Below are 19,263 nucleotides of genomic sequence, written 5' to 3' on the forward strand. Positions count from 1 at the left end.
TTTATGATCAATATAAGAAATAACTGTAATTATTTTGCCATCTAAGATACTTACTGAAGTTATCTTCTGTAATTTCCTTCCTATTTGTTGTGGTGATAACAAAGGTTTCATCAGAAGGTATCCCAAATGCCTATAAAAATTGAAGGTTATTTAGTTATGATAACTAAGTAGTCAAAAAACTATTCAGATACCTTAAAACAAAAAAAGGCACAGTCTATTTTGTCACAAGCTACTGATGAGTAATCACATAATCTCTTAGAACACAGTTGAATTTAGGACCACTTGTTTTCTCAATTCAGCGAAATCTGTCCATACTAGGGTGGTTTGTTCTTTTACCTGCATAAAATAAATATATGCTCTAGTGAGCAAGAGGAATTTTAAGGAGGAAGAACTGTCTTATAGATAAACCCCTTTAGGGCAGAGGAACGAGACTGTGAAACTACAACAGCAATAGTTATGATCTAGAGGGTGTCCCATATTTAACTGCACTCTTGAGACACCAAACCAACCTAATATTTCTTAACGTTGGATATCAAAATCTTTGTTCTTCAGTTATATCATACATCTAAAAAATAAAGATTTCTTTCAGAAAAATTCTTTACTGTTAAAACACTGAAGTTTATTTTTCTGAACCTAAATAATTTTTGCCACTTTGATGCTTTCTTTTGAATGTGTTTACTGTAGCTTTAGACTTTTTATCCTTCTTTTTACATGCATTTAAATGCTTCTACTTTTACTTTCATTTCTGCACCCTGACATCCAACACTAATCTCTTTCTCAAAATAATAAAATAAATATCTGTACCTTCTCCTGCCTTTCCAGTCTTTGAAACTCAAGTAAAAGTCAACCCTGGTCTCAAACTCCATCAACCCAGTCAGTCTTGCAGTGACAACTCCGACAGGTACTTTATGCACTTTTAGCCAGATTCTTTCCTGAAGGAAGTTCTAGCATTCTCTGCAGCAGCTTGCCCTCATAATTTCCCACGTCTCTCTTTCCATCCCTATTACTCAGACTCATGAAAATATTTTTAAACACTACTTACGGTTTCATTAAGAGCCTACTTTCCATATTCCAGGTAATTTCTCCCTGTGACCACATTAAAGTTACAGTTATTACGCATCAGCAAAATTAGAAAAAATGTTGAATTTCTCATAGTACTTGGTGCAAGTGAAACAAATGCAGATGACACAGAGACTGATATTCAGACTTAAGAATCTGGAGTAATACTTTTTAACTCTTCTGAATTCAGATCACTTCAATTTTACCTCTCACATTACATAAATTTCCACATAGCAAATCTGTACAGGAAAAACTATTAAATTGCTCAGAGCAAGGAAAGTAAGCATTAAAATATATGGATTTTAGAAAGCTAACATCCTACTGTGTCATTCGAGGTCAGTGGTTAATACAGAGTAACCGTAGAGTTTTACATTTGAAAGCACAGACAAGCATCTTTCCCTCCAGCTATAACTACAGCTTCCTCAAGTTTTCTCAATCTCCCAAAGGCTCTTCTGCTCTCACACCCTTACCAAGAGTGAAGTATTTACTTTAAGGCAGCAAGAAGTTAGGATCAGCTAGTGCATGCACAAGACAGCAGCCTGCTACAGAGCAGGGGCAGCCTCATGTCCTTCTGGTCCTCTCCCCCATTCCACGGGAGAGCCTCAACTAAACTAACCCTAACAGCCTGGCAGCCTATGCTTTAATTTCCTGGGTGAACCCAGCATTTCAGTGTTCACTGGCAGCAGGTCCTCTCCACTTCACAAGCTACTAGGTAGGTACACAGACCAAGTTTGGCAGTCTGGACTGCAGATTACTGTTTTTTCTTGTCCATGACACGGTTTAACAGGCCATATCCTTTGTAAACTTTGGGGATTACTCTGTTTGAATGCTTCACTTCTATATAAGACTTACTTGTTTTACTTCCTCCCTCCTTCTATCCTACATTCTTGGTTATCCTAGTCCCTGTCTCTTCCCACTATACCAGGTAGCAGTGATGCAGCTGCACAGCTGTGCCACGGATGTGGATCTGATTGCCAGAACAAGAAACTGCTGATCATTCCTGAATTAAAGTGAACCTACTGGGCAATTTACTTGTACAGTTGGTGATTTTCATTCAGTTCTGACAGACAATGTTTGGTCAAATGTTTAATTTCTCAGTAAGATTTGTGCATGCAAGAGATATAATGATTTCTTTTGTTGGTAAGGAGTTCGGGTTTAACTGCCATGTCTTCTTCAGCCCAGCATGGTGCCCTTTTCCAAATAAGTACAGAAGATGCACACAACTCAATTTGGCAAGATTCATGACACAACCCAGAGGCACATTCATATGATAAATCTGTGAGTTATTCTATGATAATCCAGACACACAACCATGATGAAGCTTGCATTGTCATCAAAATCTTCAAGAGTTCAATCACTACGCTCAGAAATGCCTCTGCACATTTACAGTGAAAGCATGTTTGGAGGATACTATGTTCAAACAACTAAGCGAAAGCTTTTATATTTTTGTATACAAAAGAAGAGACGTTGGAGAAAAAAAACAGACAAGCTTCAAATAAATCCACAAGCTAGAAAAGGCAGATGTGAAAAGGCAAGAATCCCTAAACTGCTGCTTACATATTACTGCTACATGGAAATGCAAGCGTTAAAATGGTACAAAGATGAACTGTTATTTGCATAGAGAAGAGAAAAAATTACACCTAAAGCCTACAAGGTATAGATTATGTCAACAAATTGAATTTTTAATGTTCTGGGAAAACAACCATAGCTGTTGACTGAAAACCAAATTAGTTGCTATACCACACTTGGAAGCGTGCTAAGTGTACGCTGCCAGGCTTTGATGTTTGAGAGCTGTAGGGATGACCTGTGTGAGAAAGACAATCAATTGCCCTGAGATAGCCATAGCCAGTTCCAGATAGCTCTCAAGTCCATGAAAGCAACTCACTCCTCACCCAAATTTCCACCAGGGCACATGGTGCTTCTGCTCTAACTTATCAGGGAAGAAATAGAAGAGACAAATGAGAAGCAACAGAGGAGATGCTTCAGGAGACATTGCCAGGGACACACCCATTGAAAGGATGTTCTCCACACCAGAGCAGGGAGGGTCCCAAAGGCTCTGAGGCCCATGGAGGACCCATGTCAGGGCACAGAATTTCCTCTCTCTGTCCTCATACTCCCATGGAGCTGAGACCTATGGCAATTCATCTTAGCAGGAAAACAAACAGTGAGAGCAGCAGAATAAAGACCTGTACATGCTCTGACATCTCACACCACCTGTTACCTAACCAAAGGAATTGAGATTGACCATGAGATGTGCATTGGGAGAACAAGGATAAATTAGACTAGGAATGGGGAAAGAATGATGTATGACAGAAGATGAGTTTGGAAAAGGGGAAGGGAAGGCATCACTTCTCTAAGTGATTAATTTCCCCCACAATCAATCATCAGAAGTTTGTGATTGATGATCACAAAAGAAAAACAAAACCCCTGAGTTTAGCCTGTTTTGCACCCAGCAGGATATCAGTCCTTAAACGCATGGAATGATGCAGAAGCAAAAAAGCTGCCTGTACAAACAAGAAAAATACCGTCCTTGTAACTGGAGAATCAGTCTGGAGCACCACCTATGCTATTTTTCATTATAAATTAATTATTAATCTATAATATTAATTTAAAATTAATAATTAATTATTAATAATTATTATTAATTAATTTATTTAGTTTATAAATTAAAGCTCTCAATTTGCTGGTAGATGTTTATGACATGAGATTAATCTAATGCTAAAGGAGCTTGAGACAATGCCATATGCCCAAGAAGCTTTCAGCAGAGCACTTTACAGGTATGACACATGGAAGTGTGAATGAACTGTGCTATCTTTAACCTTTAAATCTGAATCAAGAAGCAAGATTCAGTTTATGTACCAGCTTCAGTCACAGGTTTTCTTTATAAACTAAGAAAACCCGACAAACCTTAAAACAAAACACAGCCCATCAAACCACAGATAACTCCTCAGCAGTTCACACTCCTTCAAACAGGCTTCTGTTTCTTTTCTCTTTCACATATTAGCACAAAAGCTCAAAATGTAAAGAAAGTTTTACTGCTACTTGATCTACACACGCACAGCAAGTTTTACCTGGCTACTGAGCCAACTAAAACACTCAGCATGAAGTCATCATAGATTTTGCCTCTGGATTCACTATCTGCCTTGGAAAAATTGTTCAAAGAGCAAATATTTAATTTTGTGTGTGTACCACCACAGCTTGCAGTCACATGAATAGGATTGAGCTGGTAAGTGGAGGAGAGATAACATGCTGTAAGGACAGAGTCATTGGCCTGCTTCCCCTGGTCCTTCTGGTGGTGACTTTTAAAACTGAAGGAATAGAACACTCTCCAACATGACAAAGGTAGAACAGTGAAGCCAAAACTACAATATCTTTAGAAAAGACATTTAACTCCTTGGAATCCAAACCTTTCCAACACAAACAGATGTTCCCTACAATATGCAACTTCTGAACCCTTAAAATTATGCATCCACCTACCGTAACCAATCCAACCAAGCAGACAGCACATGAGAATAATGGGAATAAACGGCCTCAGAGCTTGGTGATGCAGCCAAGGGGTAACAGAGACATAACATCTATGGAGTCACCCTCCACAGCCAAGAAGTATTTTTTCTGACTACTAGAACTGTATTGCCAATGCAAACCTCTAAAGGGGAACCTGAACTGTGTTAGTTAAACATAAAGAAATCTGATAATGTCATTTTCAATGCTGTTCTTCATAGTTATACACTTAGCTACCCAGCATGGCAAAAGGCAATACAGCTTTTTCAGTATTTCAAATTGATCCAGCAGCTCCTTTACAAAAACTTGTCCAGGAATCTGAAAAAAATGAAGCTAAGAGCCACATCCACACACTGAGAAGCCTGCAGCCTTCTGTAATTTTGCATTGATTAACTGAATATCCCATGTCATTTACCAAATTATTATCTGAAAGACATGCATTTATCAGTTAACTAGTCTACTTAATGAAGATTTATCAGTCCAAATTGAGAGAAATCTCTTACATCAACAAATGGATGAAATGATAGTACACATTCAAGGGAAACTAGCTCATTCTCAAATCACAGATTTTCAAGCCAAGAACTGTCTTTTGTATCATCTCTCTCAATTATTCATACAACTATATAATATTAAGGTAATTAATAGAAGTAGCAAATATGAAAACTAAAATATAAAAAGATTAAGTGGCTACCTTGCCGGAAGTAAATGAGAACAATTGTACGTGCCTTCTAAGACTGCTAATCAAATAAACTTTTCCAATCCACTGTCAGGACAGTTCTCAACATGATGACACCTTGCTGAGGATGTCTTAGTGAGGACCTGGGACTAATCACTCATGGTAGCAGGGCAAGGATGGTATCTCTAATCATAATCCCAATGAACTTCCCTAATGTGAGAACACAAACTTATATATATAACATCTTTGGACACGAACAGAAAGAGGAATCCAAAAGTCTCTAGAAAAGTAGCTGAAATTAAAAATAAAGGTAGAAATTATTTCTAAGCCTTTCATGGAGTTAAAAGCAAAAATTTATATATTACAAAAATACATAGGAGCTCGTATCTTCTGGTCAAATGGTTTTTAGAGACTATCTGCAGACAAAAACTAGCAATGAACACTAACGGTCTAAAATATTTTCCAACCATCTCTTATTGACAGCACCATCTCCATCTAAAGAACAAATTACAGAGGATAACATTTGCAGAACTTGAAGATCCTTGTCCTCTGTCATACTTAAAAGCTTCACAACTTTCAGAAGTTCAGTTGATATACTTCTAAATATTTACAAAAAGTAATCAATAAAAGATGTTAAGAAGTTAAGAACTAAGAGATTAACAGAAACACTTAAAACTTTTAAGAAACCTCAAAAACCTATTCTATTACTGAATCTTGTGATACATAGCAATGTTCTAAGTATTTCTGGCATCCTTGTCACCATGACCATGTGGGAGCACGTTTGCTGCTACAGTCACATCATTCATTTGCATGACAAATTGCCAATCAAAGTCCTTTGAAAGCTGAGCCTGTACTGAGGCTGAGCCACCAGACAGGAGACCAGTGGAAACAACACTGCTGCTTACTCGGTATCTGCCCAATCAAGCAGTCTGACAGTGCCTAACAGCTTTAATTGTCTTAAAGTAAATACAACATTCCACTTTACCTTAGTTTGAACCAACTCAAAATCCGCTTAACAAAAGAATCGTTCTTCCTGAGCTTTCCTCACTTCCCTGCTGCGTTTTCAGCACCACGAAGCCAGGAAAGTGAACCCATTCATCACTTTCTCCTAAAAGTAATTAGTTGCAACTTTCAAGATGCCAGAAATTGAAACTGTTGACTACAACACTCAGATAAACACAATTTACAAAGCTCTCGGAGCACTGAGATGCCAGAATGTTTTTCCAGAAGTCCTAGAACTTGTATATTGTTGGTGTGGGAGACATGAGATAGCAAACATCCCAACCCTCTGCCTGTCCAGTTTTCACTATACCAACATTTATAGGTCATGCCAATTCACCTGTCTCAGCATCCTTCCAGAGTCAGACGTCCTACATGTCGGATGATGAAAGCTCCAAAGTGCAAAGAGTCATCACACTGAAACTAGCAGTGACAGAGGCATCTCTGACTGCACTCACTGATGGTCAACCCATTATTGTAGAAGGTTTTTCTCTACAAGGTTCTTGCTGCATAAGTTTGTAAGAGCACAGACCCCGTTATCCTTAACACCCAAAACAGCCACCAGGACTGGTGATAAGGCTTGTGATATTAAACATACTAAAGAAACTATACTTGAAAATTTTACTTTCACAGGCACCACATTCAAACACAACAAGGTCTGCTTTGCAGCACCAGGTTTCTCAAATGCTCTGCTACCCATGTGAGAAGTCTGCCTAACAGCATTAAGGTACTGACTTCAAAACATCAATACATCTCTCAGGTAAAAACATCCCCAAAGCTGTTTGTATGCGAGATCTGTCACAGCTGGTGACGATGGCTTATTTCTTCATAAAATTGCGAATATGCCAAAAGCTCTGTGAACTACTGAGAACCATGAGGATGCAGGGAAACATGAAGTCACTGAAGTGTACAGTATATGTTAAAAAAAACCAGAAAAGACAGACTCCGTTCTAGAATAAATTGTAAATTAGTGTTAAACTCAGCCCATTGATTAATTACAAAATCTAAGAGAAAGGAGGGTTCATCATGTACATAGTTGCCTCGACTACTGAAAATATTTAATATTCTTGCAACTCCTCTGCTAGGAACAGTTGTATCTATTAAGACAATTCCTGGAGAAAATTATGTAACACTCATAAATTACTCATAGGAGATACAAACTCTTGGAAGGTTGTGAACTCACCTAGCTTCCCAGAATGTTACACTGTAATGTATTCATTTCTTTATTGGGCAAAAGAATGTGCTAACACTCCATAACCCCTTCATTTATGAGTACAGAATCACAGAATCAAAAAGGCTGGAAAAGACTTCCAAGTCCAACCTCGACTGAATAACAACACACTCTCTATCACATCATATCACAAAGTGCCACCTCTACTCCTTTTTTGGACACTTCTAGGGAAGATGACTCCACCTTAAGATTCAGTGCCCCTACCGGATCACAGCTATGCCATTTTGGACACAGAACTCAGCAAGGAGGAGGCAATTACAGCTGACAGCTATCCCTGCTGATATTAACAACTCAAAGCTTCCATCACAGTAGGAAGCCATTACATTATACACTGTCCAGACATAGAACAATTTATACACTACTTATTGTTATTTTTCTCAATAAATATTTTGCCTGTATCTTATATATAATTATTATCACGTATAATTAATTATATATTTAATCATGCTATAGTTAGATTACATATAAAAGTGATACTTGGTAGTACTTACAGTGTTCATAAATAATCGATAATTTTTATAAAATTCAGAAATAATTCCATTTGTTCAAATGTAAAACAGGTATTTATTATATCCCATCTATATATAAAAAATAGAATTTACATGCTAGAAAACTAAGTGCAAATTATACTGGATAAAGAAACTAAAATTAATTTTTTATCAGACTAAATTAGTACAGAAATTCAGAGCTGATTTTCCTGCGCATTTCACACGGTAAAACATGCAGGCAGCTAACAGGTTTATGGCATTCACCACTCGCTCAGAAAACGAAACCATGACAGAAACGGGCGATGCCTACTGGCAGCGCCAGCAAACTACTGCAAACAGCCCGTACGAGGAAAACAATCTCCACCCCACCGAGCCGTGAAGACGGAGTAAGTTTCTTTTCGCGTTACGACAGGGAAAAATAACCGAAAGGACACACGACAGGGCAAAGGCGCCGCCAGACACGGTATTTAAATGGCAGCCACCGCTGCGGACGGGAAACGGCGCTCATCGCCAACACCTTGGACAGCAGAAACAGAGCCGCAGAACCACTGAGGTTGGAAGAGATCGCTGAGACCCCCGAGCCGGCGCTGTGACCGAACACCAACCACTGCGTCAGCTACGAACGCCCTCCGGAGCGCGGCACCGCGCCCTCCGCCGCCGCTCCCCGCGCGGGGGCGCACGGGGGCCGCCCGCTGCCTTCCCGCCCGCCGCCAGGGGCTGCTCCCGCCGCCGCCCCGCACCGGCCTCTCGGGGTAGGGGAGAAAGGCGACGGCGACGGGGCGGCCGCGGTCTCTCCTCCATGGCCGCCCACCTGTCCCGGCAACAAAGTTCGCGGGCAGGCGGCGAGAGCGGCGGCCCCCGAGCGGGCTGTGACACCCCCGCCCCGCCCCGGCCGCCCCCCCAGCCCCAGCACCGCAGGCACAGAACCTCACTCGTGGAACACCGTCACCGCCGCGCCAGCCCTGCCGCGTACCTGGCAGACGGCGCTGCGGAAAGCGCGGTAGTTGTTCTTGCCGTAGCTGAGCACTTTCTCGTCCGGGTCCGCCTGCTCCCGGCGCCGGTCGAAGAGGAACACGGTGCGGTCCCCGTTGCTGCGAGGGATCAGCATCGCCGGCCTGCGAGGTGCGCGGCCGCCTCCCGCCGCTGCTGCCATGTTGGGGAGCTGAGGAGACTGAAACCGTCCCACAGCGATGGCGGCAGCGACAGCTCCTGCTGCCGGGTCCGCCAGCGCCCCCGCCCGGCAAAATACATCCCGGCCGGGGAAGGAGGAGGTGGAGCCGGCCCGGAAGCCGAGGAAGGAGGTGCCGTGGAGGCCCGGAAGGAGACGGTGGGAGGGAGGGAAAGACAGGGACAGCGGCGGCTGTGCTGCCGGCGGTGCGGGGCGGTGCGAGGGGGCGCTGGGCAGGCGGGTGGGAAGAGCCTGGAAACAAAAGCGCCGGTTCGGCGCTGCGACTTCGGAATGAGTTAACGCCCTCCGCATCGCGCCACTTCCGCCGCCGGGTGGGGCGGGATCGGGATCGGGATCGGGATCGGGGTCGGGATCGTCGCTGCAGAAAGCGCAGGCGGGCCGGGCCATGGGAACGCGTGGTGCGCTCGCGGCCGCCGCCCGCCGGCCGTTGCGCGCGGTGCGGGCGGTGGCTCGGGATCCGCAGCGAGAGCGGGACTGGCAGGCGCGTCCCCGGCGCAGCGCGGGCACCGGCCGGGGAGGGACCAGAGCTGTGAAGTCACGGTTCGCCTGCCTTAAAACAAAGCGGCCCAACGGTGTTGTTTTGCATAATCACAGAAACGGTAAGGTGCAAGGGACCACAGTCGGTCACCTGGTCAATTCTCTGCTCAAACAGGGCCATCCCAGAGCAAAGAATTGTGCCCAGATGGTTCTTGACTGTCTCCAGTGGTGGAGACTCCACAACCTCTCTGGACAATCTATTCCAGTCCACAGTCACCCACACAGTAAAGTTCTTCCTCATGTTCAGGTGGAGCTTCCTGTTTATTCATTTCTGCCCATTGCCTCTCGTCCTACTGCTTAGAACCATCGAGGAGGGCCTGGCTCCATCTTCTCGGCACCCCTCTTTACATACGTGCACACATTGATAGGATCATCTCTCACTTGTCTTGTCCTGAGGCTGAACAGGCCCAAATCTCTCTTCCTGTCTTTGTAAGAGAGGTGCTCCAGTCCCTTAATTGTCTTTGTTGCCCTCCACTATATTCACTGCAGGATCTCCATATCTTGTACTGAGGAGCCCAGAGCTGGACATAGAACACCAATTGTGGCCCCATTAGGGCTGAGTAGAGGGGCAGGATCACCTTCCTTGACCTGTTAGTGATGCTCTCTTCCTAATCCCAGGATCCCATTTGCCTTCTTGGCCACAAGAGCACTGCTAGCTCATGGACAGCTTGTTTACCACCAGGACCACCAGATCCTTCTTTGCAGAGCTGCTTTCCAGCAGGTTGACTCCCAGTTTGTACTGGTGCAGGGAGTTATTCTTCCCATGCCAGAACCTGTGTATACTTTGGTTGAATTTCAGAAAGTTGTTTGTCCATCTCTTCACCCTGTTGCGGTCCTTCTGAAGGGCGACACAGCCCTCTGGGGTATCAGCCACTCCTCCCAGCTTTGTGTCTTCAGTTACCTTGCTGAGGAGGCCTCTGTCCCTTCATCCAAGTAATTGATGGACAAGTTAAACAGTACTGGACCCAGCATTGAGTTTTGGGGGACAACACTAATGACATGCCTCCAACTACACCCTGTGCCACTGATCATGATCTTCTGGGATCTGCCAGTCACCCAGTTCTCAGTCTACCCCACTGTCCACTCATCCAACCCTGACAAAAGTGTAGCTGCTTCTGTTTCAGAGTCTTGGTTTTGAGAAAGGATTATGATGGCACATAAGGGAGGTTGTAAATCAGTAGAGGTGACAAATGAGTAACAAAAAATTTTGCCTTTTGAACACTTCCAAGGACTGGGATTCTATCACTTCCCTAGGCAGCTTTTTCCAATGTTTAACCACCCCTTCAGTGAAGAAAGTCTTCCCTATGTCCAGCCTCTCCTGGTGCAACTTGAGGCTATATCTTGTCCTGCCACTTGTATTTTGGGAGAAGAGACCGACCCCAGCTGGCTACAGCCTCCTTCCAGGTGATTGTAGAGAGAGATAAGGCTCCCCTGAGCCTCCTTTTCTCCAGGCTAAACAACCCCAGCACCCTCAGCTATTCCTCATAAGATTTGTGTGTCAGACCCTTCACCAGCTCCATTGCCCTTCTCTGGACACGCTCCAGCACCTCAATGTCCTTTGTGCAGTGAGGGGCCCAAACTGAACACAGGATTTGAGGTGTGGCCTCACCAGTGCCCAGTACAGACCGTCCTGCTGGCCACACTGTTGCTGATTTAAGCCAGAATGCCATTGACCTTCTTGGCCACTTGGGCACACCCTGGCTCATGGTCAGCTGCTGCCAACCAACACCCCCAGGTCCTTTTCCTCTGGGCTGCTTTCCAGTGACCCTTCCCCAGGCCTCCAGCACTGCCTGGGGTTGTTGTGGCCCAAGGGCAGGATCCAGCACTTGGCCTTGTTGAACCTCAGCCCATCGATCCAGCCTTGTCTTGGTTTGAAAAGACAGGAGTCTGTGAAGGAAGGCAAGGGCCTCCCGTGAAATGGAAAAGGTAAACCCCTCCCTCCAAATTACCACAATTTCAAAATAAAAAGGCTCTCAGGCAAAGATATGGGAATGGGAATAACAGTTCTTTACTAGGAAAAATAAATAAATAAATAAATAAAAAAAAATGTAATTAGTACAAACAAAACTACTGATAGAGTCAGAAACCTGACACCCTGAGGAGTCAGGGTGTTGGTGATAGTCCAGTTAAATGGTGGCCCCTCCTCCTGGAGTGGCAGGTGAAATGCTGCTGAAGCGATGATCCCGTAGAAGGGTGTAGTTTTCTCTGAAGCTCTGGTGGTAGAGTGGATGGGCCTGGTCTTCCTCTGGGAGTCCAGTGAAGAGGCTGTGCTGGTGTCCTAAGAAATGCTGATTTTATGCAGGTAGGGATGCTTGGCTCTTCCCTCTGGGTGGAGCATCTCACAATGGGATGGTGTAACTTTCTCAGTCATGCAGTGAGCCATTCAGTGGCCCATTAACAGAAGATATCTCCCCGGAGGGAGACATTGTTCTTGGAAGAGATAAGAAAACTGCCCAACAGAAGATACCTGCCCCACCTCCGACAGATGGCAAATAGAATATATGCTTATCTTACAAGCCAGGACATTATCCACCCCTTATTCTATTTCCATCTGCATCACAATGAAATCTTACACCCAGTTCTCACTTAAGACTAGGTTTCCCTGTGGTACAGAAGGGGTTTCCCCATCTTCTGCATTACCCAGAAAGTGTAACCAGGTCCTTGAGCAAAAACAATCCAACGGATGGGTTTGTCTTTGCCTGAGGTAGGATTAATCAAAACAGTTTTTCCTAAAATACCTTTCATATGTACCACAGGGACTTTATCTGCATCTACTGTGTGCAAGGGTTCTGACTGGGCAGGACCAGCTCGCTTGAGGGACCCTCGGGTGTTGACCATCCAGGTTGCTATTGCCAGGTTCATTTCCCAGTTTCTAAATGTTCCCCCACCAAGTGCCTTCAGGGTAGTCTTAAGGAGTCCGTTGCACCGTTCAACTTTGCCGGCAGCTGGAGCATGATAGAGAATATGATATATCCATTCGATACCATGTTCTCTGGCCCAGGTGTTGATAAGGCTGTTCTTGAAATGGGTGCCGTTGTCAGACTCAATTTTCTCAGGTGTGCCATGTCTCCACAGGACTTGCTTTTCCAGGCCAAAGATGGTGTTCCGGGCAGTGGCATGAGGCACAGGGTAGGTCTCCAGCCATCCAGTGGTGGCTTCCACCATGGTCAGCACATAGTGCTTGCCTTGGTGTGTCTGGGGCAGTGTGATGTAGTCAATCTGCCAGGCCTCCCCATACTTGTACTTGGACCACCATCCACGATACCACAGGGGCTTCACCCACTTGGCCTGTTTGACGGCAGCACACATTTCACAGTCATGGACAACCTGGGAAATGCTGTCCATGGTTAGATCCACCCCTCTGTCTTGTGCCCACTTATAGGTGGCATCTCTGCCCTGATGACCTGAGGCATCATGGGCCCATCAAGCCAGGAACAACTCCCCCTTATGGTGCCAATCTAAGTCTGTCTTTGGCACCTCTATTCTTGCTGCCTGATCTTCCTGCTCGTTGTTTCGGTGCTCCTCATTAGCCTGACTTTTGGGGACATGGGCATCTACATGACGGACTTTCACCGTTAGTTTCTCCACCCAAGAGGCAATGTCTTTCCATATATCAGCAGCCCAGATTGGTTTTCCTCTACGCTGCCAGTTGGCCTTTCTCCACCTTCCCAGCCAGCCCCACAGAGCATTGGCTGCCATCCACGAAGCAGTATAAAGGTAGAGCTTTGGCCACTTCTCCCTTTCAGCAATGTCCAGGGCCAGCTGAACAGCCTTGAGTTCAGTGAGTTGGCTTGATCCACTTCTCCTTCGGTAGCTTGTGCAACTTGTCATGTGGGGCTCCATACGGCTGCTTTCCACTTGCGGTTCATCCCTACGATGCGACAGGAACCGTCAGTGAAAAGGGCGTAGTGTGTTTCCTCTGCTGGTAGTTGGTTATAGGGTGGAGCTTCTTCAGCCCTTGTCGCTTGTACCTGCTCCTCGTTGTCAGTGAAACCAAAGTTTTCACCTTCCGGCCAGTTCATAATTATCTCTAAAATCCCAGGGCAATTCAGGTTTCCAATATGGGCGCACTGGGTGATGAGGGCAATCCATTTGCTCCATGTGGCGTCAGTGGCATGGTGGGTAGTAGGAACCTTTCCTTTGAATATCCACCCCAGCACCAGGAGTCGGGGTGCCAGGAGGAGTTGTGCTTCTGTGCCAATCACCTCAGAGGCGGCTTGAACTCCTTCGTGGGCACCCAAGATTTCCTTCTCTGTTGGGGTGTAGTTGGCTTCGGACCTTCTGTAACTTTGGCTCCAGAATCCTAGTGGTCAGCCTCGAGTCTCACCAGGCACCTTCTGCCAAAGGCTCCAGGACAAACCATTGTTCCCGGCTGCAGAGTAGAGCACATTCTTGACCTCTGGTCCTGTCCTGACTGGGCCAAGGGCTACTGCATGGGCAATCTCCTGCTTGATCTGGGTGAAGGCTTGTTGCTGCTCAGGGCCCCAGTGGAAATTGTTGTTCTTGCGGGTAACCAGGTAAAGAGGGCTCACAATCTGGCTATACTCGGGAATGTGCATTCTCCAAAAACCTATGGCACCTAGGAAAGCTTGTGTTTCCTTTTTGCTGGTTGGTGGAGACATCGCCGTGATCTTGTTGATGACCTCAGTGGGAGTCTGGCACCATCCATCTTGCCATTTCACTCCCAGGAACTGGATCTCTCGGGCAGGTCCCTTGACTTTGCTCTTCTTGACGGCGAAGCCAGCTTCTAGCAGTATCTGGATGATCCTCTCACTTCTCCCAAACACTTCTGCCACTGTGCTCCCCCACACAATGATATCATCCATAGGTGTTCTGGAGCCTCACCCTTTTCTAGTGAAGTCTGGATCAGTCCATGGCAGATGGTAGGACTATGTTTCCAGCCCTGGGGCAGTCGGTTCCTGGTGTACTGCACGCCCCTCCAGGTGAAAGCAAATTGAGGCCTGCATTCTGCTGCCAGAGGAATGGAGAAAAATGCATTAGCAATATCAATAGTAGCATACCACTTTGCTGCCTTGGACTCCAGCTCCTACTGGAGTTCTAGCATATCCGGTACAGCAGTGCTCAGCGGTGAAGTCACTTCATTTAAGCCACGATAGTCCACAGTCAATCTCCATTCTCCGTCAGATTTGTGTACAGGCCCGATGGGGCTGTTGAAGGGTGAGTGGGTTTTGCTGACCACCCCTTGGCTCTCTAGCTCACGAATCATTCTGTGGATGGGGATCACAGCATCTCGATCTGTCCGATACTGCTGGCAGTGCACTGTCGAGGTGGCAATTGGCACGCGTTGCTCTTTTACCCTTAGGAGTCCTACTGCAGACGGGTTTTCTGACAGTCCAGGCAAGGTGTTTAATTTCTTAATATCCTCTGCCTCTACAGCAGCTATTCCAAAAAGCCCACCTAAGTCCTTTTGGGTCTTTGTAATAGCTGTTCTGGAGGAAGTCTATGCCTAGAATACATGGAGCATCTGGCCAGTTACTACAGGATGTTTCTTCCACTCCTTCTCACTCAGGCTCACCTCGGCTTCCACCAGGGTCAATTGCTGCGATCCCCCTGTCACACCAGCAATGGAAACAGGCTCCGCCCCCACATGTCCCGATGGTATCAGAGTACACTGTGCACCAGTATCAACTAAAGCATCATATTTTTGTGGCTCTGATGTGCCAGGCCATCGGATCTACACCGTCCAGAAGATCCGGTTTTCCCGTGCCTCTCCCTGGCTAGAGACAGGGCCCCTCTAACCCTGGTTATTATTCCTTTCCTGGGCATACATACTAGAGGTTCCTTCCAGGGGGTCCGACAGATCATACCCAACAGCTTGGTCATGGGAGGTTGAGGCTACCTTCACCTTGGTGGAACTCCCCTGGTTAGAGTTTCCCTCCTTGAGTTGACACACCCGTGCTGCCAGGACAGAAGTGGGTTTCCCATCCCACCTTCCCATGTCTTCCCCATGGTCACACAGGAAGAACCACAGATTAGCCCTTGGGGTGTACCCTCTCTCTCTAGCTGGGGAATGTTGGGCTCTGACTTTGGGGCCTGTGACTCGCATGGGTGCTGCATTAACCTTCCTCATCTCCTCCCTCATCTCCTCTTTGAACTCCTTAATCACAGCTGAGATATGAGCCTGCATTGGGCCATTAATCATACTCCCATAATTCCTAAGTTTGTTGGCAACAGAACTCACTGTCTCTCGGTTAGTGTCAGCATTGATTGTTGCGATGAACGTGGTGTACTGAGATGGCCCAAGATTTGCTAGACTCCACAGCATTTGCCCTGTGCACCTGACCTTGTTGGGGTCATTAGCATGCTGTCCATCCCTCCCAAAGAGTACCTCCAATACTGCCACTTCCCTCAGATGTTGGATCCCTTTCTCAAGGGTCTTCCAGTGCATTCTATGATGGTGCTCCTGCATTCTCTCCCTGTGGACAAACCTCTCTCTGACACTCATTAAAAGCCGCTCCCAGAGAGAAAGGGACCCTGGCTCCCTTACAAAAATTTGATTCATACCTGAGTCCTGGGTCAACGGTCCCAAGTTCCTTGCCTCACCACCGTCCAGCTGCACGCCTGTACCCATAAGGTCCCAGACCCGGAGTACCCAAGGTGGTATAAGCCTCACGCCCTCGTCACACAATGTCTTTGTGCAGATGACGGAGACTTTCGTACGTCAGGGACTTGGTGATGATCGCAACCTCTGGCTACCCTGTGGGTTGTGAGGTTCCTCCATTCCTATCCCTATCTGGGTGCTCTGCTTTCATCTTAGACCTCCTTGTTTCTACCGGGGCAACTGCTGCTGGCTGGGACTGCCTTTGTGGTTCAGCTGGAACCTGGACAGTTGTAACATCTGTGGGTTCCACAGCTGTACTATTAGACTGTCCCTCTTCAAGGCAAAGGGAGGGTTTCTCACCAGCTGGGGAAATGCACTCCTTTAGCATCTCACGTATCTCCTGAAGCAGAACCCTCTCCCAATCTGGGTGGTTCATTTCTGAGGCGGGCTGTGGGGCAGGGTCAGGTTCTGGAGCAGCAGCATCTCTAGTCTCTGGGGCAGTGTCAGGCTCTGCAGCAGCATTCCTAGTCTCTGGTGTAGGTGTCAGGGTAGTTATCCAGGTTAATCTTCCCTTATCTCAGAGTGCTAAATATAACAGGCTTAACAGCAACACCACCCATTGTATGATATCATTAGCATTTAGAGTGGATCTTAACCCTTCGAAAACTGGTGGAGCAGACCCAAAAAGATGGTTAAAACTTTGGGAAAAAATTTCCCCCAGTGTCATTTCCTCACAGTAGGTGCCATTATTAAAGTAACCCCAAAAACATACAGTTAGTGTGTGATAGCTCTGAATCCATGTACCTGCCTTCCAGAGGAAGTTAAAGATCCATGAATTCCTCACCTTATTAACCCATAAGCCAAACTGAATAACAGCCACAGCAGCCTTAGTTATAGGACCCATGTCTAAATAAGGGCCTACAAATGGGAGAAATACAGCCACGACCACGTGCCACCCAAACCAGGGTAAACTAGACCACATGGTGACATTTAAAGATGTTTCTATATCAGCACCAAAAAAAAATTAGATTACTTAAGAACGGTTAATCGTTTTTTCCTCTCAATGCCCTCGAACCTCACATTGGGCACCAAAATCTGTCTTGGTTTGAAAAGACAGGAGTCTGTGAAGGAAAGCAAGGGCCTCCCGTGAAATGGAAAAGGTAAACCCCCTCCCTCCAAATTACCACAATTTCAAAATAAAAAAGCTCTCTGGCAAAGATATGGGAATGGGAATAACAGTTCTTTACTAGGAAAAATAAATAAATAAATAAATAAAAATGTAATTAGTACAAACAAAACTACTGATAGAGTCAGAAACCTGACACCCTGAGGAGTCAGGGTGTTGGTGATAGTCCAGTTAAATTGTGGAATGGTGGCCCCTCCTCCTGGAGTGGCAGATGAAGTAATGCTGAAGCGATGATCCCGTAGAAGGGTGTAGTTTTCTCTGAAGCTCTGGTGATAGAGTAGATGGGCCTAGTCTTCCTCTGGGAGTCCAGTGAAGAGGCTGTGCTGGTGTCCCAAGAAATGCTGATTTTATGCAGGTAGGGATGCTTGGCTCTTCCCTCTGGGTGGAGCATCTCACAATGGGATGGTGTAACTTTCTCAGTCATGCAGTGAGCCATTCAGTGGCCCATTAACAGAAGATATCTCCCCGGAGGGAGACATTGTTCTTGGAAGAGATAAGAAAACTGCCCAACAGAAGATACCTGCCCCACCTCCGACAGATGGCAAATAGAATATATGCTTATCTTACAAGCCAGGATAAACCTGTTCAGATCTCTCTGCAGAGTCTTCTTCCCCTCCAGCAGATCAACACTTCTGCACATCTTGGTGCAAAGCAGCTGAGGGTTCGCTTGATCACCTGGGCTGTCAATGAAGATACTAAACAGGACAGGCCCCAGCACCAAGCCCTGCAGAACACCGCTTGTGCCTGGCCGTTGTCTGGACATAACTCCACCATTCTCTGGGCACAGTTACACTACGAGAAAGCAAATTGCATAGTGGAACTGAGCAGTGTGGAGTTTTGTGAGAATAAAAACATATGTACTGACCAGTTGAGAGAGGAAAGGTCTCTTGAGAGTTTTTATATATTGGCTGTGACTCTGAGCCCCTCTAAATGATGACTTGATGAAATTTGGAAGAATGTGTCAAACCTTGTTACTGTATGAGTTCGTCAAACAAAATTTTGTTTTACAGTATACTTAAGACAGCACTTCCATTTTGGAATACTAAGTGCTTTGGGAGAAAAACTCAATGAACTATTTAATCTAATTTCAAAATTAATATTGCAAGGAGGAAGGGATGCTTCTACCTGAAATGCAGGCACTTAATTTACATGAAAATAAGTTCCTCACCCTTCAGCCTTCTTTAAACCACTCTTTAGTGCCTGCAGTTGCAAATTTTTCATTTTGCAATTACTTGTATGAAGTATTTTGTTCTTGAACAACTGAATAATCATTTTCATCCTTGTGGAAAATAATTTCTTATCTGGAAAAATGAATTTATGTTCACCTACTGTATTTTAAGGTCAGATTGTTATTTGTCAAAATTAATAATAACAGTAGAGTAACCAATAATTTGTTCATCTTGCCATTTGATATTTCAGATGATGCTCAGGAAAGTGGGGTTATTTTGTGTAAGTGTGCAAGGATGTATTTATTGTTATATCCTGTGTGTATTTAGTTTTTTTTTCATTCAAGGAATAAGTTAAATACCTGATTTTTTTTTTTTTTTTAATTGAGGACAAATATTAACTAAGTTCCAGTGCTGGACATTTTTAGATAGTAAATATTTTGTATACACATTGTGAAAATTGCTGTATCTTCACTAGAAGAAAGTGCACAGCCTCTCTAGTAGCTTGTTGCAGTGACACAGTCTATTGAGTGATACTGGATGCTACTGCCTACATGTGCTTTGTAGGTGCAATGCTACCAATTCCAAATGATCCAATAAAAATGCTGTTCCTCCTTAAGATAACAAAGCTTTTATATATAACAAGAGGTGGCATCTTGGATTTGGAAC

The 19,263-nt window shown here is 45.2% G+C and overlaps 1 protein-coding gene across 2 annotated transcripts in view; it reads right to left on the reverse strand.

Annotated features, from left to right (window-relative positions):
* The window catches only part of SMCHD1 (structural maintenance of chromosomes flexible hinge domain containing 1), a 66,644-nt gene extending 57,443 nt beyond the window's left edge, over positions 1-9,201 (reverse strand). The window contains exons 1-2 of one of the 2 annotated variants that reach the window (XM_053949504.1): positions 8,928-9,201; positions 55-130 (exon numbers count right to left, since the gene is read on the reverse strand). In XM_053949504.1, coding sequence (XP_053805479.1) covers positions 55-130; positions 8,928-9,107 — 256 coding nt within the window. In that variant the 5' untranslated portion in view covers positions 9,108-9,201. Of the gene's footprint in view, positions 1-54; positions 131-8,218; positions 8,311-8,927 lie in introns of those variants that run through there. The other variant, XM_053949511.1, reaches the window with a different exon arrangement.
* Between the last annotated feature and the right edge of the window lie 10,062 nt (positions 9,202-19,263).

The sequence above is a fragment of the Vidua chalybeata genome, chromosome 1 (assembly GCF_026979565.1).
Source record: "Vidua chalybeata isolate OUT-0048 chromosome 1, bVidCha1 merged haplotype, whole genome shotgun sequence".
NCBI classification, from domain to species: Eukaryota; Metazoa; Chordata; class Aves; order Passeriformes; family Viduidae; genus Vidua; species Vidua chalybeata.